General features: G+C 47.7%; 2 protein-coding genes and 1 long non-coding RNA gene across 4 annotated transcripts in view; 1 reads left to right on the forward strand and 2 right to left on the reverse strand.

The window, feature by feature from the left end:
- Positions 1-15341, reverse strand: part of LOC110967306 (uncharacterized) — a 34174-nt gene extending 18833 nt beyond the window's left edge. The window contains exons 1-4 of the mRNA XM_051960171.1: positions 14664-15341; positions 5995-6163; positions 5758-5918; positions 273-359 (exon numbers count right to left, since the gene is read on the reverse strand). Coding sequence (XP_051816131.1) covers positions 273-359; positions 5758-5918; positions 5995-6163; positions 14664-14750 — 504 coding nt within the window. The 5' untranslated portion in view covers positions 14751-15341. The remainder of the gene's footprint in view (positions 1-272; positions 360-5757; positions 5919-5994; positions 6164-14663) is intronic.
- A 124-nt stretch (positions 15342-15465) lies between these two features.
- On the reverse strand, positions 15466-26870 carry prkn (parkin RBR E3 ubiquitin protein ligase). Its single transcript, XM_022216878.2, has 11 exons — positions 26584-26870; positions 18792-18955; positions 18522-18714; positions 18107-18222; positions 17902-17985; positions 17307-17422; positions 17033-17169; positions 16848-16909; positions 16133-16363; positions 15918-16035; positions 15466-15809 (listed from the first exon to the last, which is right to left on the reverse strand). The coding sequence occupies exons 1-11, from the start codon at positions 26588-26590 to the stop codon at positions 15706-15708; spliced, it is 1332 nt and encodes a 443-aa protein (XP_022072570.1). The 5' UTR covers positions 26591-26870; the 3' UTR covers positions 15466-15705.
- On the forward strand, positions 18962-23244 carry LOC127537581 (uncharacterized). 2 transcript variants are annotated; one of them, XR_007947297.1, is made up of 13 exons: positions 19098-19172; positions 19283-19359; positions 19448-19590; positions 19624-20371; positions 20492-20590; positions 20701-20777; positions 20866-21118; positions 21240-21382; positions 21537-21580; positions 21845-21943; positions 21988-22097; positions 22219-22394; positions 22647-23244. It is a non-coding gene; the product is annotated as an uncharacterized LOC127537581 (long non-coding RNA). The 2 variants fall into 2 exon arrangements; XR_007947296.1 differs by lacking the exons at positions 19283-19359; positions 19448-19590 and having other exon boundaries at positions 18962-19106; positions 19602-20371.
- Positions 26871-27513: the final 643 nt, after the last annotated feature.

Here is a 27513-nt window from a genome sequence, read left to right on the forward strand (position 1 = left end):
GCTCTTTAAAGGAACAGTCTGTGTTCTGCTCTCTGATTGGTTACTGCTGCTAAAGGTTTTTTAAAGAAACAGTCTGTGTTCTGCTCTCTGATTGGTTATTGCTGCTAAAGGCTTTTTAAAGGAACAGTCTGTGTTCTGCTCTTTGATTGGTTACTGCTGCTTAAGGCTCTTTAAAGGAACAGTCTGTTCTGCTCTCTGATTGGTTACTGCTGCTAAAGGCTTTTTAAAGGAACAGTCTGTGTTCTGCTCTCTGACTGATAATTGCTGCTGACCTCATGCAGGACTGTTTGTCCAAATCTGTCTGAACTGTTTGGATTGGCACCATCTGAGATGACCTCATCGAGGAACTGAAGGTCCACCTGAAGACACAATTACCACACAGTACATGGTCAGAGTTACCTGGTCAGTGTTACCTGGTCAGAGTTACCTGGTCAGTGTTACCTGGTCAGTGTTTCCTGGTCAGAGTTACCTGGTCAGTGTTACCTGGTCAGAGGTACCTGGTCAGAGTTACCTGGTCAGAGTTACCTGTTCAGTTACGTGGTCAGTGTTACCTGGTCAGTGTTACCTGGTTAGTGTTTCCTGGTCAGAGTTACCTGGTCAGAGTTACCTGGTCAGAGGTACCTGGTCAGAGTTACCTGTTCAGTTACGTGGTCAGTGTTACCTGGTCAGTGTTACTTGGTCAGTGTTTCCTGGTCAGGTACCTGGTCAGAGTTACCTGGTCAGAGTTACCTGGTCAGTGTTACCTGGTCAGTGTTTCCTGGTCAGAGTTACCTGGTCAGAGTTACCTGGTCAGAGTTACCTGGTCAGAGGTACCTGGTCAGAGTTACCTGGTCAGAGTTACCTGTTCAGTTACGTGGTCAGTGTTACCTGGTCAGTGTTACCTGGTCAGTGTTTCCTGGTCAGTGTTTCCTGGTCAGAGTTACCTGGTCAGAGTTACCTGGTCAGAGGTACCTGGTCAGAGTTACCTGGTCAGAGTTACCTGTTCAGTTACGTGGTCAGTGTTACCTGGTCAGTGTTACCTGGTCAGTGTTTCCTGGTCAGAGTTACCTGGTCAGAGGTACCTGGTCAGAGTTACCTGGTCAGAGTTACCTGGTCAGTGGTACCTGGTCAGAGTTACCTGTTCAGTTACGTGGTCAGAGTTACCTGGTCAGTGTTACCTGGTCAGTGTTACCTGTTCAGTTACGTGGTCAGAGTTACCTGGTCAGAGTTACCTGGTCAGTGTTACCTGGTCAGTGTTTCCTGGTCAGAGTTACCTGGTCAGAGTTACCTGGTCAGAGTTACCTGGTCAGAGGTACCTGGTCAGAGTTACCTGGTCAGAGTTACCTGTTCAGTTACGTGGTCAGTGTTACCTGGTCAGTGTTACCTGGTCAGTGTTTCCTGGTCAGAGTTACCTGGTCAGAGGTACCTGGTCAGAGTTACCTGGTCAGAGTTACCTGGTCAGTGGTACCTGGTCAGAGTTACCTGTTCAGTTACGTGGTCAGTGTTACCTGGTCAGTGTTACCTGGTCAGTGTTACCTGGTCAGAGTTACCTGTTCAGTTACGTGGTCAGTGTTACCTGGTCAGTGTTACTTGGTCAGTGTTTCCTGGTCAGTGTTACCTGGTCAGTGTTACCTGGTCAGGTACCTGGTCAGAGTTACCTGGTCAGTGGTACCTGGTCAGAGTTACTTGGTCAGAGTTACCTGGTCAGAGTTACCTGGTCATCCATACTAAAAGTTTGACTTCACCGAAAATCTAAAATAGACGTACGCCAAAAAAATTCTGATGTATAAAATTGTGCGTACACAGCTGCATGCAATTTCCCCTTTATAAATCACACTCCAGCTGGATGATTGCGCAGGTGGATCCACCTCTCATCCCGCCCACAACACACCCACATTTTACCATGAATGGTCAATGTAAAGTAACTCATGAATGTATCTGTATATAAATAAGCTGTTGATCCACGACATTTTACGCAACGCCACCTGCAGTCTTTCCCCCACACTACTGTGTGTCAGGATGAATGAGTCATGTGTTGACCCAGACCACCCTGCCACTAAATTTGTTATGATCATGTCCGATGTACAAATAATTTGTACATTGATTGAATACAGAGGGTTGTGTCAGGAAGGGCATCCGACGTAAAACTTTGGCCAAATCAATCATGCGAATCAAATGTATGACTTCCATACCGGATCAGTCGAGGCCCGGGTTAACAACGACCTCCATCGGTGCTGTCGACCTACAGGGTGCCGGTGGAAAATGGATGACTGTTGGTCGAAGAAGGAGGGGAGGAAGGTGTGTTCGTAGGAAGAGAGAGAAGAGGAACACCAAGAGTCGAGGACTGAGAGTAGGGACTTTGAATGTTGGAACTATGACAGGAAAAGGTAGAGAGCTGGTTGACATGATGCAGAGGAGGAAGGTGGACATACTGTGTGTCCAGGAGACCAGGTGGAAAGGTAGTAAAGCTAGAAGTTTAGGAGCAGGGTTCAAGTTGTTCTATCATGGTGTAGATAGGAAGAGAAATGGAGTAGGAGTTATCTTGAAGGAGGAGTTTGTTAGGAATGTCCTGGAGGTAAAAAGAGTGTCAGATCGAGTGATGAGCATGAAGCTAGAAATCAAAGGTGTGATGTTCAATGTTGTTAGTGGGCATGCTCCACAGGTAGGATGTGAGCTGGAGGAGAAGCAGAAGAGACTTGGTGGTGGAATGAGGAGGTACAGGAGTGGATCCAGAGAAAGAGGTTAGCTAAGAAGAAGTGGGACACTGAGAGGACTGAAGAGAGTAGACAGGAGTACAGGGAGATGCAGCGTAAGGTGAAAGTAGAGGTGGCAAAGGCCAAACAAGAGGCATACGATGACTTGTATGCTCGGTTGGACAGTAAGGAGGGAGAGACTGATCTGTACAGGTTGGCAAGGCAGAGAGACAGAGATGGGAAGGACGTGCAGCAGGTTAGGGTGATAAAGGATAAGGATGGAAGTGTGTTGACAGGTGCCAATAGTGTGATGGGAAGATGGAAAGAGTACTTTGAAGAGTTGATGAATGAGGAAATTGAGAGAGACCGAAGAGTAGAAGAGGTGACTGTTGTGGACCAGGAAGTAGCAAAGATTAGTAAGGATGAAGTGAGGAGGGCATTGAAGAGGATGAAGAGTGGAAAGGCACTTGGTCCTGATGATATACCTGTGGAGGTACGGAAGTGTCTGAGAGAGGTAGCAGTAGAGTTTCTGACTGGGTTGTTCAACAGGATCTTAGATCGTGAGAAGATGCCCGAGGAATGGAGGAAAGTGTGCTGGTGCCCATCTTTAAGAACAAGGGAGATGTGCAGAGTTGTGGCAACTACAGAGGAATAAAGCTGATGAGCCACACGATGAAGCTATGGGAAAGAGTAGTTGAAGCTAGACGAATGGCAGAGGTGAACATCTGTGAGCAGCAGTATGGTTTCATGCCAAGAAAGAGTACAACAGATGCAATATTTGCTTTGAGGATGTTGATAGAGAAGTACAGAGAAGGTCAGAAGGAGCTGCATTGTGTCTTTGTAGATCTGGAGAAAGCTTCTGACAGGGTGCCCAGAGAGGAACTGTGGTTTTGTATGAGGAAGTCTGGAGTGGCAGAGAAGTATGTTAGAATGGTGCAGGACATGTATGAGGACTGTAAGACAGTGGTGAGGTGTGCTGTAGGAGTAACAGAGGAGTTCAAGGTGGAGGTGGGAGTACATCAGGGATCAGCTCTGAGCCCCTTCTTGTTTGCTATGGTGATGGACAGGATGACAGACGAGGTTAGACAGGAGTCTCCATGGACTATGATGTTTGCAGATGACATTGTGATCTGTAGTGAGAGCAGGGAACAGGTGGAGGAGAAGCTAGAGGCGTGGAGGTTTGCCCTGGAAAGGAGAGGAATGAAGGTTAGCCGCAGCAAGACGGAGTATCTGTGTGTGAATGAGAGGGACCCAAGTGGAAGAGTGAGGTTACAGGGAGAAGAGATCAAGAAGGTGGAGGATTTTAAGTACTTAGGGTCAACAGTCCAGAGCAATGGAGAGTGTGGAAAAGAGGTGAAGAAGCGTGTACAGGCAGGCTGGAACGGCTGGAGAAAAGTGTCAGGTGTGATGTGTGATAGAAGAGTTTCAGCTAAAATGAAAGGAAAGGTTTACAAAACTGTGGTGAGACCAGCCATGTTGTTTGGTCTGGAGACAGTGTCCCTGAGGAAAAGACAGGAGGCAGAGCTGGAGGTAGCAGAACTGAAGATGCTGAGGTTCTCTTTGGGAGTGACCAGGATGGATAGGATCAGGAATGAGTACATCAGAGGGACAGCACATGTTAGAGGCTTTGGAGATAAAGTCAGAGAGGCCAGACTGAGATGGTTCAGACATGTCCAGAGGAGAGAGAGTGAATATATTGGTAGAAGGATGCTGAGTTTCCCACTGCCAGGCAGGAGGCCTAGAGGAAGACCAAAGAGGAGGTTTATGGATGTGGTTAAAGAGGACATGAAGGTAGTTGGTGTGAGAGAAGAGGATGCAGCAGACAGGGTTAGATGGAGGCAATTGATTAGCTGTGGCGACCCCTCAAGGGAAAAGCCGAAAGGAAAAGAGGAAAATTGAATGTACATTTTTTTGGTTCACGTAGACAAATTCATCTTCACTCGGAGCCCTTACAGCAACATGAGTGCAGTCAGTTACGCCGATTACATTTGGGAAACCGGACATCGCTACAAATTGCCGTTTAATGTTGGCCTGTTCACCCACAGTGTAAGGAAACCTGATGTATTGACTGGTCAATGCAAAGTAACTCATGAATGTATCTGCATATAAATAAGCTGCTGATCCACGGCATTTTACGCAAAATCACCTGCAGTCTTTTCCCCACACTGCTGTGTGTCAGGATGAATGAGTCATGTGTTGACACAGCTGGCATTATTGCGCTAAGGGATGGTTGTGATATCCCAGACCTAAAGGACATCATTTAACTGTATATCAGACCCAGACAGGATTTAGACAACAAATGTAACCTCATATATTCTTCATATAAAACACAGACCTGTCGGCCACTTAACGCTGGAAGGAGCCAGAAACCCCCGAGTCGTCAGCTCCTGTGTCTGTACCGGGATGGCGTGGTTTGGGCGGGTGGGTCGGTCTAAGACGGCCCAGTTCAGCACATAGATCCAAGAGCACTGCTCTAGGGAATCTGAATCAGCTTGTTAGCCAGTCATTGTCATGGGCAAATCCCTGTGATCCCTGAAATCTCTCTCCATTCTTATCTACCATTTATGTGACTTCCAGCAATGCCAGTGCATCCATTGTGCCACATTACACACGGCTGTGACCCGCTATTTATCCGCTTGATCAGCGATTGGACTGATTGTCACAGGCCTTTTCCAAATCAGTAATCAATCAGTGCCACTCACCGCTCTATATCATTTGAAGATGGAAGTTTGATATATGAACATAGTTCTGCAAATACAGTCGTAGGCCGAATGGCGCACTATATGAACATCTACAACAATGAGGGTTTATGATTATCCGGCTCTACAAGTCTAATATGTGATGACAATAAAGGTTTGAGATCAATCTGGTTTCAATTCACCACTTCACCCTCCAGCACTTCCGTTCCCTCTGTCTCCAAAATGTGCTTAAGCAAGCATCAAAGTTGGAGCACCGGTGCGCACATTCTCACGACAAGTTTGTTTTTAGAAATCACAACCTTTGTGTAGAAAGTGGCGTACGTAACTTTCTTGACCTGTTTTGTGCGTACGCAAGCTTTATAAATGAGGTCCCTGGTCAGTGTTACCTGGTCAGTGTCTTGGTCAGTTGCAGCCAGGTGTCTGAAGTGATCCAAGAGTTGTTTATTGAGTTTCTGCTTCTTGTTTGAGGTGTCAGTTTCATCTCTCTTGTCTTCATCACCTTCGTCCTCCTCAGTCAGACCGCTGTACCTGGTCTCCAGCTGAACACCTGAACATGAACCAGGTCATGAAGACATGAACAGACCAGTCTGTTGTGTGGACAGACAGAATCCTCCTGGACTCACCTGTTAACTTTTGTCTTCTCTGTTTCCATCGACTGCACGAGTATGACATCCACCAAGCTGTAGACTTAACTGCTGCCGAAGCCGAGGACCTGGACCCCTGAGGAGAACTGGAGATCTGAGGAGAACCGGAGGTCTGTGGAGAACCGGAGGTCTGAGGAGAACCGGAGGACTGGGGAGAACCAGAGTCTAAAGAGAGCTTCAGGAATGATGAGCTCTTTGTGTTTTTTCTGTTAAAGTGAAAATGTCCTGATTTCGTTAATTTTCTTCCACTGGATGAACCAGACGGGCTTTCTACTCTTTTAATGGATGTTTTTTTAGGGCCTAAGTCTTGTTAGGGTCTGAGTCTTGTTTTTAGGGTTCCTATTGTAACCCGTTGGTGAATTCTTTTCCATTTTTTGAAACTCAGATTTGGCAGTCTATAAATACTTGAAAACATGTGAATATTTGAACACACACCAGGACAGGCAAAAAATATGATATTTTAGGTGAAATCCAGAGGTGTGAGCCACAATGGCTCCATAGCGCCCCCTGGTAAATTTGTGGCATCTATTATGGGCAGCACGTTTCAGCTGCAGATACAGTGCCTTGTGAAAGTATTCGGCCCCCTTGAACTTTTCAACCTTTCACCACATTTCAGGCTTCAAACATAAAGATATAAAATTTTAATTTTTTGTCAAGAATCAACAACAAGTGGGACACAATCGTGAAGTGGAACGAAATTTATTGGATATTTTAAACTTTTTTAACAAATAAAAAACTGAAAAGTGGGGCGTGCAATATTATTGGCCCCCTTGCATTAATACTTTGTAGCGCCACCTTTTGCTGCAATTACAGCTGAAAGTCACTTGGGGTATGTCTCTATCAGTTTTGCACATCCAGAGACTGAAATTCTTGCCCATTCTTCCTTGCAAAACAGCTGGAGCTCAGTGAGGTTGGATGGAGAGCGTTTGTGAACAGCAGTCTTCAGCTCTGCCCACAGATTCTGGATTGGATTCAGGTCTGGACTTTGACTTGGCCATTCTAACACCTGGATACGTTTATTTGTGAACCATTCCATTGTAGATTTGGCTTTATGTTTTGGATCATTGTCCTGTTGGAAGATAAATCTCCGTCCCAGTCTCAGGTCTTTTGCAGACTCCAACAGGTTTTCTTCCAGAATGCTCCTGTATTTGGCTCCATTCATCTTCCCATCAATTTTAACCATCTTCCCTGTCCCTGCTGAAGAAAAGCAGGCCCAAACCATGAGGCTGCCACCACCATGTTTGACAGTGGGGATGGTGTGTTCAGGGTGATGACCTGTGTTGCTTTTACGCCAAACATATGGTTTTGCATTGTGGCCAAAAAGTTGGATTTTGGTTTCATCTGACCAGAGCACCTTCTTCCACATGTTTGGTGTGTCTCCCAGGTGGCTTGTGGCAAACTTCAAACCAGACTTTTTATGGATATTGTGAGGGATTGTAAATCTTCCCTCACTGATCAGGTGTGATTGGCTGGGTTACTCCATGGAGGCGTGCCCATGTGAGTGCAGTCCAGGTGCTGTTCATCTCCCCTGATTGGACTGAGCCAAGTGGCCTCATGGGAGGGGAGGTTGGGCTGGGGAAAATGTATTGTAGTGGGTAATTAATGTAACTTAAAGGGGTAGTTTTTAGTGTACATATGAGTTTGGAAACTGTAATGTGTTTTGTTAATAATAAATAGGCATATTTTGTATATAAATTGTAATATATTGTAAGTAATTCTGCTGCACTGCTCCTTGAATTCTACCTGTCAATGGGGCATAGTGGTTTAAGCTCACCTATATATTGGGTGTGAGGGGATTTTGAGGTGGGCCTGTTCTGTGTGCTGGGGAAATGCTGTCGGACTGCTTCGTGATGTGCTGGTGAATAAACATGAAGATCTGCATCTTCTGCAAGTTTCACCTTATTCTTTTCCACCATCTCAGCTGCAATAGCCATCCCGGGCAAGTAAGAGCCTCTTTTACCACCTGAATCTTACATTGTGGTGTCAGAAGTGGGATTGGTGCTGCCAAACTGAGTACGCACATCACATCAGTCATGCCACCTAAGAAGAAGAACGAGGAAAAGTTTTTGGAGGAGGGAGCCGCAGGAGGAGAACATGTGGAGTCCCAGTCCAAAGAAGAGCCTCCAGGTGCCGCGGATCTGTCCTCCATCATGTGTATGCTACAGAAATGCCTGCAGTCCCAAACCGACCTGAGCAATCGATGGAACCGGGAGACGCAGGAGCAAGAGGAATGATGGAAGCAGATGCAGGCGCAGGTCCGCCGCCTGGGTGAAAGATCGAGCCCCAGGGTTGAGGTACAAGCACCCCCCCATCCCCACCACAGCAACAGGCCGAATCGGTACCAGTGGCACAGGAACACACTGGTAGAGGCTGGGCACAGTCGGCTATTCCCAGGTTGGAGGATGGTGACGACATTGAGCAATATCTTACCACCTTCGAACGTCTGGCCACCGCTTATCAATGGCCAGAGATGGACTGGGCAGTGAGGCTAATTCCACATCTGACTGGTAAGGCCTGTGCAGCCTATGTTGCTATGGCTTTGGAAGATTCATGTGACTATAAAAGTGTGAAAGAAGCCATTTTGACAAAATATGAAATTAATGAAGATGTATATCGCCAGCGGTTTCGTGAGCCAGACTTCCAGCCCGGGGAGACTCCACGGGAGTTCTACAACCGCCTCAAAGACTTATACCAAAAATGGATGCAGCCAGAGAAGAAGACGAAGAAGCAAGTGGGTGAAATCCTCATCTTGGAGCAGTTCTACCGTTCGCTGTCACCAGAGCTGAGAGTTTGGGTTAAGGAGCGTAACCCAACCTCGGGACGTGAAGCTGCGGAGTTTGTGGAGAACTTCCTGTCAGCCAGACGAGGACCGAAGACATTCCGGTTCGACCCATACTCCAAAGGCAGTACATTACAGGGTAGGTCTGTGGGTTTTGGCAAGGGGGTTGGTCCGGATCAGGCAGGTGGGGCGAGTAGGCCTAGAGAGGAAAATGTTGACTTGGGTAAAGTTAAGCCCTCTGGTAAGGGTCTCGTATGTTTCTTCTGTGGTCAGGAAGGACACAAAAAACCTGATTGCCCTGCCAGGAAAGCTAAATCTGCCTATTTTTGTACTGTGCCTCGACCGGGAAGGGAGGAGGTTCGGGGAAATGGCAAACAGCAGTTAACGGAGGTTAAAGTTAATGGGGAGCCAGCATTGGCTTTACTTGACACTGGGAGTGTGCAAACGCTAGTCAATCCCGCCATTTTGAAAAGTCAGGGCCATTTTGTTGGACCAGGCTTGGATATTTCCTGTGTCCACGGGGATCATCGCACTTACCCCACTGCTATAGTGTATGTTGAAGTGGCAGGTCAAACATATTTGCTAACAGTTGGGGTGGTGAAAAATCTCGCTCATCAGGTGATTTTAGGCCAGGATATTCCTGTATTGTCCGAGCTAGTCCAGTCTGTTAAACCTGTCTGTGTGGTGACCAGATCCCAAAGCAAAGGGCAGTCAAAGGCTGGTTTAGACATACAAAGGGGAGATGTTAATCCCCAGGAAATCCAAAGTTCTCCCCCTGTTGATCCAAATCCATTGAGTTACCTACCATTTTTGGATCTAATGTCCCTCAGATGGGCTCCTTTAAACCTCGAAAAAGTAGACGCCAGAAAAGACGGGAAAAAATGGAAGGTACTGCAAAATGCTAATGAAATGTATTCCAAATCCAGGGGACTCTGATATTGACATGCCTCTAAATTTTCTACAGCTCCAGAGTCAGGATGAGTCATTGCAGGAGGCCTTCGGCCAGGCAAAGCAGGAGGCTGGTGAGGCGGCCCCTAGGGAGGGTTACGTCCTGAGGGAGGGGTTGCTGTACCACCAGTCTGGGAAATCACAAGCAGAGAGGCTAGTGGTCCCCACCCAGTTACGTGAGCAGGTGCTAAAGCTGGGTCATAGCATTCCATGGGCGGGTCATCTGGGCTCCAAAAAGACTTTTGACCGGATTGCCAGTAAATTTTTTTGGTCTGGTCTCCAGTCCGCAGTAAAGAACTTTTGTCAGTCATGTCCTGTTTGTCAGCTCTTTGCTAATAAGAATGTCCCTAAATATCCACTTCAGCCACTTCCCATTATTGATGTTCCTTTCAGTAGGATAGCCATGGATATAGTGGGGCCTCTAGAAAGGTCACAGTCAGGGAACCGGTTTATTCTCACTATTTGTGACTATGCTACTCGCTACCCTGAGGCATTCCCCTTAAGGGATATTACAGCTAAGCAGATAGCCTACGCTCTTCTTCAGCTCTTCTCTAGAGTAGGATTTCCTTTTGAGATCTTAACAGATCAGGGTACAAACTTTCTGTCCAACACTCTAAAGCAGGTGTACAGGCTGTTGGGTATTAAGAGTATCCGGACCACGCCTTACCACCCACAGACTGATGGACTTTGTGAGCGGTATAACAGGACCCTAAAAAGCATGTTGAAGAAGGTTGTTTCCATCAGTGGCAAAGACTGGGATAAATGGTTACCTTATCTTCTTTTCGCTTACCGTGAAGTTCCACAGGCGTCCACAGGGTTCTCGCCGTTCGAACTCCTCTATGGTCGTCAGGTCCGGGGGCCTCTGGATGTCCTGCAGGAGTCCTGGATTGGGAAACCAGAGGGGACAGCAACTAACATCCTCACCTATGTCCTTAAAATGCGTGACAAGATGGAACAGTCGACACAGCTGGTGAGGAGAGAGATGGCGAAAAGTACAGCAGAACCAGAAAACCTGGTACGATCGCGCTGCAAGACAGAGGTCCTTCAAACCAGGTCAGCAAGTTCTGTTATTGTTACCTACCTCTGAAATAAGCTACTGGCAAAATGGAAGGGTCCATATACAGTGCTGAGAAAGCAGAGTGACACTGTCTACGAAATAGACATGCCTGAGCGGAGGAACAAAAAACAGACTTTTCACATTAATTTATTGAAAGAGTGGAAGACTCGAGATCCCCCCCTAGCCCACAGTTTTATGTTCGGGCTGTGCCGGAGGAAGATGAGGAGGGTGAGTTTACTCCAGCAAAGCCTTCAGCCACACAAATTGACTTGTCCCATCTCCCTCCTATACAGCAGCAGGAGCTGGAAGCCATCATCTCCCCTGACCTCTTTAAGGAGAAGCCAGGGACCACAGATCTGGTGTACCATGACATTCAGCTGACAGACAGCACCCCCATCAGGCAGAGGATGTACCGCATCCCGGAGAGGATGGTGCCAGTTCTATTAGAGGAGATTGAGACCATGCTTGAACTGGGAGTGATAGAGCCATCCACCAGTGAGTGGAGCAATCCTGTTGTACTGGTCATCAAGAAGGACGGGAGCATTCGCTTTTGCATCGACTTCAGGAGGGTAAATGCACAGTCAAAATTTGATGCCTTTCCTTTGCCCAGGTTAGATGATCTGATAGAGCGGGTTGGCCAGTCCCAGTTCATCAGTACCCTGGACTTGTGTAAGGGGTACTGGCAAGTGCCTCTCGCGGATGCTGCCAAGCCCCTCACCGCCTTCAGGACCCCCCATGGACTGTGGCAGTTCACAAAGATGCCTTTTGGCCTCCATGGGGCTCCTGCGACGTTTCAAAGACTGATGAACCAGGTGTTGGCAGGTATGGAGTCATTTTCTGGAGCATACCTTGATGATGTTATCATTTTCAGCAACTCATGGCAGGAACACCTGGGGCATCTAAAAGCCGTTCTTGGCCGAATCAAGCAAGCTGGCCTGACGATAAACCCAAAGAAATGTTCTTTGGCCAGGCGGGAGCTGCAATACCTGGGGCATGTCCTGGGCAATGGGGTGATCCGGCCAGTCAAGGACAAGGTGGAGGCGGTGCAAGCGGCTGAGAGACCAACCACCAGGAAGCAGGTCCGCTCCTTCCTGGGCTTGGTGGGCTGGTATCGTCGGTTCATCCGGAACTTCTCAGCCCGGGCAGCCCCTCTTTCTGACCTTACTAGTGCCAGCAAGACCAAGTGGACCTGGGGAGAGGAGCAGGAGAAGGCGTTCCAGGATCTCAAGGAGGCCCTGTGTCACAAGCCGGTTCTCCAGAGTCCAAACTTCAGTCTACCGTTCACTGTCCAGACTGACGCATCTCACAGAGGAATTGGAGGAGTGCTTCTGCAAGGCGAGGGGGAGGACAAGCAACCGGTGGCTTTTGTGAGCAGGAAGCTATTCCCACGAGAGACCCGCTACTCCACAGTGGAGCTGGAGTGTTTGGCCATCAAGTGGGTGATCGATTCCTTCAAGTACTATCTCCTGGGAAGGGAGTTCACCTTGGAAACGGACCACAGGGCGCTCCAGTGGCTGGAGTCGATGAAAGACACAAACAGTCGCATCACTAGATGGTTCCTGTCACTCCAACCATACAGGTTCAACATCTGCTACATTCCAGGGAGACAGAACTCTGTAGCGGATTTTCTGTCCCGGAGAGAAAGAGGGCCAGCCTTCCGAAGGGGGAGGAAATGTGAGGGATTGTAAATCTTCCCTCACTGATCAGGTGTGATTGGCTGGGTTACTCCATGGAGGCGTGCCCATGTGAGTGCAGTCCAGGTGCTGTTCATCTCCCCTGATTGGACTGAGCCAAGTGGCCTCATGGGAGGGGAGGTTGGGCTGGGGAAAATGTATTGTAGTGGGTAATTAATGTAACTTAAAGGGGTAGTTTTAGTGTACATATGAGTTTGGAAACTGTAATGTGTTTTGTTAATAATAAATAGGCATATTTTGTATATAAATTGTAATATATTGTAAGTAATTCTGCTGCACTGCTCCTTGAATTCTACCTGTCAATGGGGCATAGTGGTTTAAGCTCACCTATATATTGGGTGTGAGGGGATTTTGAGGTGGGCCTGTTCTGTGTGCTGGGGAAATGCTGTCGGACTGCTTCGTGATGTGCTGGTGAATAAACATGAAGATCTGCATCTTCTGCAAGTTTCACCTTATTCTTTTCCACCATCTCAGCTGCAATAGCCATCCCGGGCAAGTAAGAGCCTCTTTTACCACCTGAATCTTACAGATATCTTTGAGAAATGGCTTTCTTCTTGCCACTCTTCCATAAAGGCCAGATTTGTGCAGTGTACGACTGATTGTTGTCCTATGGACAGACTCTCCCACCTCAGCTGTAGATCTCTGCAGTTCATCCAGAGTGATCATGGGCCTCTTGGCTGCATCTCTGATCAGTCTTCTCCTTGTTCCAGGTGAAAGTTTAGAGGACGGCCGGGTCTTGGTAGATTTGCAGTGGTCTGATACTCCTTCCATTTCAATATGATTGCTTGCACAGTGCTCCTTGAGATGTTTAAAGCTTGGGAAATCTTTTTGTATCCAAATCCGGCTTTAAAACTTCTCCACAACAGTATCTGGGACCTGCCTGGTGTGTTCCTTGGTCTTCATGATGCTCTCTGCACTTTAAACAGAACCCTGAGACTATCACAGAGCAGGTGCATTTATACGGAGACTTGATTACACACAGGTGGATTCTATTTATCATCATCAGTCATTTAGGACAACATTGGATCATTCAGAGATCCTCACTGAACTTCTGGAGTGAGTTTGCTGCACTGAAAGTAAAGGGGCCCAATAATATTGCACACCCCACTTTTCAGGTTTTTATTTGTTAAAAAAGCTTAAAATATCCAATAAATTTTGTTCCACTTCACGATTGTGTCCCAATTGTTGTTGATTCTTGACAAAAAATTAAAATTTTATATCTTTATGTTTGAAGCCTGAAATGTGGCGAAAGGTTGAAAAGTTCAAGGGGGCCGAATACTTTCACAAGGCACTGTACCAGATTTGATCGGCTGATGCAAACGTCAGGATGAACAAAAAAAAAACAAACAAACAGTGGCAGCCATTTCCTAAATCCAACAGGAAGTCAGCCATTTTGAACTGAATGTTTGAAATTTAATGATTTTTTTCTCATTTTCAAAAGCTATAAACTCAAAGGGGCGTAACTCCAAATCCCCTCAGATTGGTCCAGTACATACAGCAGGCTTTAGTGATCAAAAGTTATTAAAATATTCTTCATATGTCTGAGGGCGTTGCCATGGTGACCCCTTGAACTTTGATGCTACCCCATGAAACAGGAAGTGATGTATAAATCCCCTCGACGTGCTGCAATCTGCCTCAAACTTTACTTTGTTGACCTCTGTCCTGCTCTGATCACATCCATATCATAACATCCATTCACAGTCATAGCGCCACCTTCAGGACAGGAAATTACATGTTTTGCATTTTGATGCATGACCATTAGCCGATTAACCATATTCATGTTCATTATTCTTTCATCCTCTTTACACTGGATCCCAGTTACTTCTGTCTCTTCATATCAGCTCCTAGTGTGTTTTAATGTTGACAAACTGCTTCCTGATGTGTTGTATCCTCTTTCTATTGGCCAACAGGATGTTTTAGGATCTTTACACTGGCTTCAGTATGTTTTATCTTCATTTTCTGTAACACCCCAACATACACCACACCTCCACCTGCAGGACTGTGTGAGAACTCGCTCAACGCTGCTTCAGCTTTAGTCTTTTTATTTTACTCTTTTTCAATTTTGAATGTTTCTCTTTAGAAATGTCTCTATCAGTGAAGGTAACTACATGTTAGTTAAGCTCCACCCGGCTGGGATGACCTGTAGAGTGGAACAAACACTCAGACTTACCTGGATGGTGTTGGTTCTGTCCATCATCTTCAGTTCTGGTCCAGGATTCCTCAGACTGGTTAGACCTGACGGGGTATGCCTCTTCATCCTGGTTCTACTGAGCCTCTGTCCACCTCCAGAACTCCAGAGTCCAGCTGAATCTCATAGAGCCTGCAGAACCCTGACAGAACCCCAGGAACCTGCAGAGCTGTACTGGACCCGGCAAAACCTACAGAACCTGGCTGGACTTGGTGGAATCTGTGTCTAGATTCTGTCTGTAGTCTCTCTGGATCATGGATGAAGGACTGAGAACCGTTTCTTCTCTGGATCCGTCTTCACATCGTGGTTCTGAGCTGGTCTGGATCCGATGCTGCTTCTGTGTTTCAGCTGAAGCAAACAAACCTTGAGCTCAGCTGGTTATCAGCTGTTGGCTCAAAGGTTGATGCTTGGTCTTATCAGTGGGTGGAGATGGGAGGGACCGGTCCAGGTCCAGGTCCAGGTCCAGGTTCAGGTTCAGGTTCAGGTCTCAGTTTATGGCTGGGTCACACTGAATGAAGACCAATGACTGATCTTTATCGATGTAAACAAACATGAACAACATGGCGTGTTCTAGTTGGTCAGAATATGTCCCGAATGTGGAACATGTTCTCTTCATGTTCTCCTCCACTGACTCCATCTCTCTGTCAGCTTGTTTCCTTCAACCCAAACTGAGGTCTGAATTCTACTGCAATCATTAAGGATCGGTGATGCGTGGAAGTTTATTCTGTGTACTTTAAGATCCGTAAACATCTTTAAACATCTGATGTCACTCATTCACTACATGTCACTCTTTGATAGGTGTATTTTATTTGAGGTCACAGAGACAAAAACAACATTTAATTAATGAGTCACAGGTTCTTCCTGTCTGAAGGTTCCTTAAGATTCATCAGAACATGAATGAGTCCAACTGGAATTCAGTCTGTTTGCATCAGGTCATCACGGTAACCGCATGGGGGGAGGGGGGCGTGGCTTCATGTGGGGGGGGGGGGGGGGGGTTGCTCAACAGCTAGCTGCTGCTGGACATTTATCCAAACCAGTGGCTTCCCATACAGTCTCTGTTCCACGGAACGCCACAGAACCAGCACCACTCAGTCTGACAGCGAGGACACTGCATGTGCATACAGCCGCCTGCAGGGGGAGACAAACACGCTGCTTTACATGTGTGTTAGTCGCTGTGACGTGTTCTAACATGCATCAGTCCGTGTTACACGAGTTCTAGGCGTGTTCTCCTCCTACCGTTCCTCTCTACAGGGACTGAACACTGGGGGCAGCGTTTGGTCGTCTCCTGGATCAGCAGCAGAGACTCTCGGTCCCACCTCCCCCTGAGAGCCGCCTCCCCCCCGACCAGGAAACCCTGAGGAGCAGACAGGAAGTCCCACCTTCAGCAGGTGATCACGGTGAGGATTGGTCTGAGCCGACATACTCGGCTGTTCTGTGATTGGCCGGCTCACCTGTGAGGCTTCCCCTGTAGACAGAGCCAGTGCCGCTTGACACGCCCCCTGGTGGTAGCTCTCCCTGCAGTCCCTGCAGAAGATGAAGCCACAGCCCAGCGGTCGGTCACACTCCACCCTCCTGCTGCCGTCAGGTGGGAGAAGCCCCGCCCCACAGCTAGGTGACGGACACATCAGTCCTCCAATGGCCAGCAGACACTCCTCGGCCCCATACCGCTGGTACCGCCCATACTGCAGGCAGACAGGTGAGTTAGGAGGGCTGTGGGTCAACAGGTGAGGAGTCTCCACTCTGCCTCACAGCAAACATGGACTCACCTGTTCAGGTGCATGTCCTCTCCAACAGCCTTTCTCAGGTATTTCACTGATATTATCTTCTTATTTAACCCTGATTCTGACTTGCTAACATCCAGCAGACCTTCTGGTTTTTATTTAAACTGTTTTAAAGCACAGCTGAATATTTAATATTTCTATGAAGGTGTTGTGGGAGTTTCATCATTTTACCATCAACATTTATTCAGATTCAGGTGTTTTACCTTCAGTCTACAGAGGGAACAATATTTAATATGATATAAAATATAAATCTAATAATAAATATATGTATTATAAATATTTAACATGATATAAATCTAAATAGAATATCAGATGTAAGTATAAACACATATGATGACATAAACGTAATGATAATCATTCACCAGGTGTGTGGGTTCAGGTGTACCTGCTCGTCTCCCAGGACCCTGAAGTGATGCAGTTCTCTGATCAGAGAATCTTCACAGCCAGCTGGAGACACAAACATCACATGATCACGTTTACTACACACCTTTAACACATGTGATCCTCTGACCTGTCTGACAGGTGAAGGTTGATGATGTCAATGTTAGGCAGGAAGCCCCTCCCCCTCACCTGCACAGGGCAGCGAGTATCCTATGACGGGATGACAGACGAAGCGCCGCTCACCGAGCCGAGCCTCACAGTAACCACGGAAACAGTCCAGACAGATCACATGACGCTCCGAACACGGGAAGACCACTACCACCTCCCTGAGACACACACACACACAGTAAACACACCTGAGATCAGCACACTTGAGCTGTGTGTGAGTGTGTGTGTTACTTACATGACATCAGTGAGTGTGTGTGTTACTTACATGACATCAGTGAGTGTGTGTGTTACTTACATGACATCAGTGCAGGCAATACAGGGCACGTCTCTGGTGTTGGTCATGATGAGGTCCAGGGCCACAGAGGGGTCGTCATCTGGGGTTGGATGGGTCGCACACTTCATGTAAAACTCCTGCACACACGCACACCCCCCCCAACACACACACACACACTGTGTTTTTCTATCATTGTGGGGACATACCATTGACTCCCATTCATATCTAACCCTAACCTTTACCCAGACCAAAACAATGGCTAACCCTAAAGAAACGTTTTTGCACTTTTACTTTTTTCAGTAACAACAACATGGCCAAGAAAACACTGTTTAAACTTGTGGGGACTGAAATGAGGTCCCCACAAGTGACATAGTTTTCAGTTTTCCTACAGTTGTGGGAACATTTGGTCCCCACAAGTATAGCCAGCACCTGACCACACACACACACACACACACACACACACACACACACACACACATTTTTAATAATTATGTACTAATATTAAATCTGAGTCTGACCTTGACTGTTATTATTTATCAATGAATATTTACAATCTCCACAGCTGCAGATTAATCAACCAATCACTGCAGCCCGTCACCAAGCTCCACCCCCTTACCGCCTCGTTGCCGTGACAACCTTCTGACTGACAGTTGCCACGGATACGACCCGGGATGAGAACGTCGTCCCAACAGGACGGACCCTGATGGAGACAGAACGTCAAAATACTGCATATAGTACTAGAACTGAATACTACACATAGAACTACTACTGCAGTACTGATACTAATACTACATATAGTACTACTACTGCAGTACTCTCACCCTGCTCAGTGTCATGGTCGTCTGTCTGCAGCTTCGGCATCGAACTCTCAGTTTTCCAGGCTGGACCGACCTGCAGCTCTTACAGTACACATAGAAAGTACTGCAGGTATGCACACCTGGAACCACAGTACACACCTGTTCACACAGAGTACAAAGAGAGTACAGAAATACTGCCCCCTACAGTCTTACTGTCTCACCTGCAGCAGTTACCTGTTGTAAGGGGTAGGATCACCTGACTGCTGCTCACATTTAACCTTTTAAATGTCTTCACTCTAAACTCCTGTATAAACCTGTACATACCTGTGTAATATTTTTTTCTCGGACCCATATTAAATGTTTCCATGAATTACATGCAGAAGTTCTCTTCAGTTTCCTCTCTGAACATCTCCAGAAGTCCACCCTGAAGGTGACTCACCTGAAGGGGACTCCTCTGCAGCCTCCTGCCTCCCCTCCAGAACCTCAGCTGGGCCGGGGGAGGAGGGGGAGGAGGGGAGGAGGTGGGAGGAGCCGAGGTCCGATCGGGCCAGATGGTTCTGATGGAGCTGAGAGGATGAACCAGCGGAAGGTAGAACCACGTGGACGGTGCTCTGCTCCGGGAGGTCACAGCTCTGGGAGAAGAACACCATGATTATGTCACACCTGTCATTAGGCTCCACCCTCAACTGCTGTGAAGCTCCGCCCTCACCTGCAGCGTAGAGGAGTTCTGCAGCTCCGTCCCAGCGAACAGAACCCGGAGCTGCTCGGGTTGGACTCCCTGCTGACTCCCCACCAGCTCCTTCAGCTCGGCCACGCTGGACTCCTCCTGCAGCTCCACGGCCACACCTGGGCCCAGGTTGTACCGCACGAACACTGGACAGGAGAGGGACAGGTAAAGGACAGGAGAGGGACAGGAGAGGGACAGGTAAAGGACAGGTAAAGGACAGGAGAGGGACAGGAGAGGGACAGGAGAGGGACAGGTAAAGGACAGGTAAAGGACAGGAGAGGGACAGGAGAGGGACAGGTAAAGGACAGGAGAGGGACAGGAGAGGGACAGGAGAGGGCCAGGAGAGGGACAGGTAAAGGACAGGTAAAGGACAGGAGAGGGACAGGAGAGGGACAGGAGAGGGACAGGTAAAGGACAGGAGAGGGACAGGTAAAGGACAGGAGAGGGACAGGAGAGGGACAGGAGAGGGACAGGTAAAGGACAGGAGAGGGACAGGTAAAGGACAGGAGAGGGACAGGTAAAGGACAGGAGAGGGACAGGAGAGGGACAGGTAAAGGACAGGTAAAGGACAGGAGAGGGACAGGTAAAGGACAGGTAAAGGACAGGAGAGGGACAGGTAAAGGACAGGAGAGGGACAGGTAAAGGACAGGTAAAGGACAGGAGAGGGACAGGAGAGGGACAGGTAAAGGACAGGAGAGGGACAGGTAAAGGACAGGTAAAGGACAGGAGAGGGACAGGTAAAGGACAGGAGAGGGACAGGAGAGGGACAGGAGAGGGACAGGTAAAGGACAGGTAAAGGACAGGAGAGGGACAGGTAAAGGACAGGTAAAGGACAGGAGAGGGACAGGTAAAGGACAGGAGAGGGACAGGAGAGGGACAGGAGAGGGACAGGTAAAGGACAGGTAAAGGACAGGAGAGGGACAGGTAAAGGACAGGAGAGGGACAGGAGAGGGACAGGAGAGGGACAGGAGAGGGACAGGTAAAGGACAGGAGAGGGACAGGAGAGGGACAGGTAAAGGACAGGTAAAGGACAGGAGAGGGACAGGAGAGGGACAGGTAAAGGACAGGAGAGGGACAGGTAAAGGACAGGTAAAGGACAGGAGAGGGACAGGTAAAGGACAGGAGAGGGACAGGAGAGGGACAGGAGAGGGACAGGTAAAGGACAGGAGAGGGACAGGAGAGGGACAGGTAAAGGACAGGAGAGGGACAGGAGAGGGACAGGAGAGGGACAGGTAAAGGACAGGAGAGGGACAGGAGAGGGACAGGAGAGGGACAGGAGAGGGACAGGAGAGGGACAGGAGAGGGACAGGTAAAGGACAGGTAAAGGACAGGAGAGGGACAGGTAAAGGACAGGTAAAGGACAGGAGAGGGACAGGAGAGGGACAGGTAAAGGACAGGAGAGGGACAGGAGAGGGCCAGGAGAGGGACAGGTAAAGGACAGGTAAAGGACAGGAGAGGGACAGGAGAGGGACAGGAGAGGGACAGGTAAAGGACAGGAGAGGGACAGGTAAAGGACAGGAGAGGGACAGGAGAGGGACAGGAGAGGGACAGGTAAAGGACAGGTAAAGGACAGGTAAAGGACAGGTAAAGGACAGGAGAGGGACAGGAGAGGGACAGGTAAAGGACAGGAGAGGACAGGTAAAGGACAGGTAAAGGACAGGAGAGGGACAGGAGAGGGACAGGTAAAGGACAGGAGAGGGACAGGAGAGGGACAGGTAAAGGACAGGAGAGGGACAGGAGAGGGACAGGAGAGGGCCAGGAGAGGGACAGGTAAAGGACAGGTAAAGGACAGGAGAGGGACAGGAGAGGGACAGGAGAGGGACAGGTAAAGGACAGGAGAGGGACAGGTAAAGGACAGGAGAGGGACAGGAGAGGGACAGGAGAGGGACAGGTAAAGGACAGGAGAGGGACAGGTAAAGGACAGGAGAGGGACAGGTAAAGGACAGGAGAGGGACAGGAGAGGGACAGGTAAAGGACAGGTAAAGGACAGGAGAGGGACAGGTAAAGGACAGGTAAAGGACAGGAGAGGGACAGGTAAAGGACAGGAGAGGGACAGGTAAAGGACAGGTAAAGGACAGGAGAGGGACAGGAGAGGGACAGGTAAAGGACAGGAGAGGGACAGGTAAAGGACAGGTAAAGGACAGGAGAGGGACAGGTAAAGGACAGGAGAGGGACAGGAGAGGGACAGGAGAGGGACAGGTAAAGGACAGGTAAAGGACAGGAGAGGGACAGGTAAAGGACAGGTAAAGGACAGGAGAGGGACAGGTAAAGGACAGGAGAGGGACAGGAGAGGGACAGGAGAGGGACAGGTAAAGGACAGGTAAAGGACAGGAGAGGGACAGGTAAAGGACAGGAGAGGGACAGGAGAGGGACAGGAGAGGGACAGGAGAGGGACAGGTAAAGGACAGGAGAGGGACAGGAGAGGGACAGGTAAAGGACAGGTAAAGGACAGGAGAGGGACAGGAGAGGGACAGGTAAAGGACAGGAGAGGGACAGGTAAAGGACAGGTAAAGGACAGGAGAGGGACAGGTAAAGGACAGGAGAGGGACAGGAGAGGGACAGGAGAGGGACAGGTAAAGGACAGGAGAGGGACAGGAGAGGGACAGGTAAAGGACAGGAGAGGGACAGGAGAGGGACAGGAGAGGGACAGGTAAAGGACAGGAGAGGGACAGGAGAGGGACAGGAGAGGGACAGGAGAGGGACAGGAGAGGGACAGGAGAGGGACAGGTAAAGGACAGGTAAAGGACAGGAGAGGGACAGGTAAAGGACAGGTAAAGGACAGGAGAGGGACAGGAGAGGGACAGGTAAAGGACAGGAGAGGGACAGGAGAGGGCCAGGAGAGGGACAGGTAAAGGACAGGTAAAGGACAGGAGAGGGACAGGAGAGGGACAGGAGAGGGACAGGTAAAGGACAGGAGAGGGACAGGTAAAGGACAGGAGAGGGACAGGAGAGGGACAGGAGAGGGACAGGTAAAGGACAGGTAAAGGACAGGTAAAGGACAGGTAAAGGACAGGAGAGGGACAGGAGAGGGACAGGTAAAGGACAGGAGAGGGACAGGTAAAGGACAGGAGAGGGACAGGAGAGGGACAGGAGAGGGACAGGTAAAGGACAGGTAAAGGACAGGAGAGGGACAGGTAAAGGACAGGTAAAGGACAGGAGAGGGACAGGAGAGGGACAGGTAAAGGACAGGTAAAGGACAGGAGAGGGACAGGTAAAGGACAGGAGAGGGACAGGAGAGGGACAGGAGAGGGACAGGTAAAGGACAGGTAAAGGACAGGAGAGGGACAGGTAAAGGACAGGTAAAGGACAGGAGAGGGACAGGTAAAGGACAGGTAAAGGACAGGAGAGGGACAGGTAAAGGACAGGAGAGGGACAGGAGAGGGACAGGAGAGGGACAGGTAAAGGACAGGTAAAGGACAGGTAAAGGACAGGAGAGGGACAGGTAAAGGACAGGAGAGGGACAGGAGAGGGACAGGAGAGGGACAGGTAAAGGACAGGTAAAGGACAGGAGAGGGACAGGAGAGGGACAGGTAAAGGACAGGAGAGGGACAGGTAAAGGACAGGTAAAGGACAGGAGAGGGACAGGTAAAGGACAGGTAAAGGACAGGAGAGGGACAGGAGAGGGACAGGAGAGGGACAGGTAAAGGACAGGTAAAGGACAGGAGAGGGACAGGAGAGGGACAGGAGAGGGACAGGTAAAGGACAGGAGAGGGACAGGAGAGGGACAGGTAAAGGACAGGAGAGGGACAGGTAAAGGACAGGTAAAGGACAGGAGAGGGACAGGTAAAGGACAGGAGAGGGACAGGAGAGGGACAGGAGAGGACAGGAGAGGGACAGGTAAAGGACAGGAGAGGGACAGGAGAGGGACAGGAGAGGGACAGGTAAAGGACAGGAGAGGGACAGGTAAAGGACAGGTAAAGGACAGGAGAGGGACAGGAGAGGGACAGGTAAAGGACAGGAGAGGGACAGGTAAAGGACAGGAGAGGGACAGGAGAGGGACAGGAGAGGGACAGGAGAGGGACAGGTAAAGGACAGGAGAGGGACAGGAGAGGGACAGGTAAAGGACAGGAGAGGGACAGGAGAGGGACAGGAGAGGGACAGGTAAAGGACAGGAGAGGGACAGGAGAGGGACAGGTAAAGGACAGGAGAGGGACAGGAGAGGGACAGGTAAAGGACAGGAGAGGGACAGGAGAGGGACAGGTAAAGGACAGGAGAGGGACAGGTAAAGGACAGGAGAGGGACAGGAGAGGGACAGGTAAAGGACAGGTAAAGGACAGGTAAAGGACAGGAGAGGGACAGGTGTCATTATATTCCAGCATTGAATCCAAGCAATTAATTATCGACTTATTGATCAACATTCATTAATCAATCAACCAATCACAGCAGCTCTGACATCATTGATTTCACACCTGTGCACTTCCTGTTTAAAAACACTAATAACTGAAGTATGTGCAGTAATACTACTTTAAATACTGTCTCCTTTTACTGCCACTACGACTACATCATACATTTGAACAGTTTGTTGGAGTCGTGTCACATGTTCAAAGTTTCTGTTCAGCTTCATGTGGAAAAACATCACGCTGACATGTCACACATGTAAATCCATCATGTCATACATGTAAATCCATCGTGTCACATGGATGTATTTTTCCCTGGTGAGGGATCAGTAAAGATGATCTCTTTGGTTAAAGTATCTACAGCAGTATTACTGTAAATACTGTGTACTTTTACTACTTTAAATCCACAGCTTTCTGTCATTCTGATTTACATCCATCAAAAACGTAATGCCACCACTGCCACTGAACACATCATGAGCTCACTGGACAATCTGGAATGTATCAGCCCGGATTCATCAAAGTTTATCCTGGGTGATTTCAACCACTTCTCCCCTGGAAAAACCCTAAAAGGTTTTCAACAATATACCACACGCCTGGGGAAGATGCTGGACAGATGCTACGGGTCAGTTCGGATTCAAAGTCAATATCAGCATGTGGGATAGGTGGTATCAAAAAATAAAAGACATCATGTGAAATTACAGGAAATTCCCTAAATTTTGACACCAAGCACAACTTGCTTCTATAAACCCTTCTATGTTTAATGTATTTTAATTAATGAATCCGAAGGTGGGACAGATATGTTTGATTTTTAGCTGTTCATATTTCATGCATTACATACCATAGCACTTTCATTTTATACAGATCCAATCCTTAGATAGCCACATTATACCACATAAAATCTCTAATGGATATGATGATTAGTTTTTGTGTAATGGGTGGCCAAATGTAGCAGTTTAGAAGTTCGTGATGGATAAAATCGCAAATTTGTCATTCTCTGTAACATGCAATTATAAATATAAAGTAAATATTTTCACATTTCTGAGGACTATAGGTCACTGTGAAATGATTCTGAAAATGTCAGATCTCTATCTTTTGTTGTTCAGAAGTTATAGAAGTCTGAAAATGGTCGAAAATTTCAAGTCTTAATTTTGGCTGCAATAATGGGGTACCCCCTACCTACTTCAGATGGCCATAACTTTGAAACTAATGACAATAAAGCATTCAAATTTTGGATTTTCCATCATATATAATGTACTAAATGTATGTAAAAACTTAGCAAAATCTGAGAGGGTCAGGTGGGGACCACTGGGTGAAATGATGTGGAATGACCTGTGGATCAAAGGCAGCCTTCTAGCCCTACAAGGATGCTTTGAGTCCACAGACTGGAATAACCTTTTACCTCCCGCCAACAGCATGACTGAGAAGAAAGACACGTCTTCCTACACCTCTTTCTGTATGGACAGCATTATTCCATCCAAAACCGTCACAATATTTCCCAACAACAAACCCTGGATTAACAAGGAGCTCAAGGAAATCCTCAGCAAGAAGAAAAGGGTCTTTTTCACTGGTTCTGAACTAGAGAAGAAAGAGAAGTTAAGTTACTGTTTTAACTTATCCTTTTTTGTGATTTTTATTACATGTATCTTGCACTGATGGAGATGCTCTAAATCTCATTGTACTTAGTGACAATAAAGGCATTCTATTCTATTCTATCCCCATCCCCAAGAAGAGTACAACCACAGTCCTTAATGACCTCAGACCTGTGGCTCTCACCTCCCTCACGATGAAGGCAATGGAGAGAATCGTGAAACAACACGTCATCGGAGTAACTAACTCACAGATTGACCCTCTCCAATTTGCGTATCGTTCGAGCAGAGATGTTGATGATGCCAAAACATTCATTCTGGACACTTTACACCGTCACCTGGAACACCCAAACACCTCAGCCAGACTCCTGTTTGCTGACTTCTCCTCGGCATTCAACACCTTCCAGCCTCACATCCTGGCTCACAAACTCTCCTCCCACTTCCACCTGGATGATCAGCTCATCCTGTGGATACTGGACTTTTTAACCTTCTCTGATCTACTACAGACCTCCATGGTTCTCCTCAGGCCCCTGTCCTCTCTCCACTACTCTTCATCCTCTACATGGATGACTGCAGACCCACAGACCAATTCCCACCCGGTCAGATCTGCAGATGACACAGTCCTCCTGTCTCTGCTGTCAGGACCTTCTCAGTGCCACAGCTCAGTCCTCAAGCAGTGTGTGGACTAGTGTGATGACTCTTGTCTGGAGCTGAATGTTAAAAAAAACAAGGAGATGGTGGTGACCTTTTCCAACCAGCAGATGGCGCTGGCTGCAGCTGTCTCCACCACCATCCATGGAACCCCTGCTGAGCTTGTGGAGGAGTACAAATATGTGGGCACCATCTTTGACAGTCTGCTGAAATTCTCCTCTAACACAGGAGATTATCAGGAAATGTCACCAGAGGCAGTATCTCCTCAGTAAGCTTAGCTCTTTTGGAGTAAATAATAACAGTCTCCAGACATTCTGTTACTCCTTCATAGAGAACACCTCCACCTTCTGGTTCTGCTCTATCAGCCTCCAGAACAGAAACCACCTGCAGAGGACTGTCACTGTCTGCTCTAAAACCATAGGACTGCCTCTCAGAACTCTGTCTGTAGTTTATGATCAGTTAACATGTAGACTGACAAACCGGATCATCTGTGACCCTCACATGATCTCTGCTCTGAATCTGAGCGGCTTCCTTCTGGTCGACGGCTTCGCTGCCCTGCATGCAGGACACAGAGAAGAAGGTCTACCTTTGTACCCAGGATGGTCCAACTCCTCAACTCATGAACCATAACACCCCCCTACCTCCCCACCACCACCACCACCACACAGACTTTAACATGGACCTCTGAACTCTGCCATTTTACACCACTTACATCTACCATGATCGATCCTCTCTCTACCTCATTGCACCTACTTCCATTCATATTTGCACTAGTATGTTACTAAGTTGTGTTTTTTGTCTTTTTATTCGTATTCTCATTATTACTTTCTCTAGATTTGGATATGTATTTATCCTATTTCTGTATTACGTCATTGTTGCACTGCCTGCTCTGCATGCCTTTTTAATGCGCCCTGGGAACAAATAAAGTTTTCTGAATCTGAATTTTACTACTTTAAATACTGTGTATTTTTACTGCTGCTATCTCCTCACTGACACTCTCAGCTGGAACTGTTGATGGCTGATTGATTACTGATTACATGAAATCAGAGTAATTTATTGATTAAACTGATAGAAGAACCAGCAGAACCCGATCAGTTCAGGACAGAACCTCAGAGAGTCAGAGCTTAGTTTCAGAACCCGGTGTAGTTCACTGGAAACCGGTATAGTCCGGTAGAACCGGTAGAACGCAGCAGAACTCACCGATCATCTGTTTTCGTCCTTCATGTGCTCAGACTGCGCATGCGTGCCGCGGTGTGTTCTGGGAGCTGTGGTCCCGCTTAGAGGTCGATGCGTCGTGACGTTGGCCGGCTGGCTGAACCATAGATATGTATATAAATATATATATGATGTAGCCCTGTGACAGACTGGTAACCTGTCCAGGGTGTCCCCTGCCTTCACCCGAGTCAGCTGGGATAGACTCCAGCACCCCCCATGACCCTAGTGAGGATAAAGCGGTGTACAGAGAACTACACAGTAGAGTGACGCCCCGGAAGTAAAGGTTGTCTTTCTTTTCCGCTGGGAAAACCGGAGCCGAGTCTCTCCGAGTCTCTCCGAGTGTCTCCGAACCGTCAGCCTGGCCTGAGATGAGTCCACAGCACCGGAACCGGCCCGGTGAGCCTGATACAGAGCACACTGTGATCAGCTGATCAGTGATTATTGATCTGATTGGTCTGCTTTTTATTGGATGTTTTCTGATTTCAAACAGGAAATCTGAAAAGTTGAAAAACAAACGGTTTAAAATGAATCAATCATCGGTTGATCAATAATAATCATATTGGTACCCGATCAGACAGATCCAACAATCAAAACTATTAATGAAACACAGTTATTGATGTTAGGATTTATTTTTAAAGATGCTGCTGAACACTGAAACTGATACCAGATATGAGTATTATAATATTAAAACTATCTATTGTATAATATTAACATTAATACTATTTATTATATAATGTTGATATTAATTATATTGTTTGTAATTTCAATATTAATAATATTTACTGCGTTATTTTTATAGTAATAGTTTTTATTGTGCAATATTAATCTATATGGTATTTGTTATAATGAATAATGAGCTGTTTGACCTTTAAAGTAGAGATGGTTCAGCTTAAAGCCCAGACTCTGGAAGACTGA

Source organism: Acanthochromis polyacanthus, chromosome 15 (genome assembly GCF_021347895.1).
Source record: "Acanthochromis polyacanthus isolate Apoly-LR-REF ecotype Palm Island chromosome 15, KAUST_Apoly_ChrSc, whole genome shotgun sequence".
Lineage (NCBI taxonomy): Eukaryota > Metazoa > Chordata > Actinopteri > Pomacentridae > Acanthochromis > Acanthochromis polyacanthus.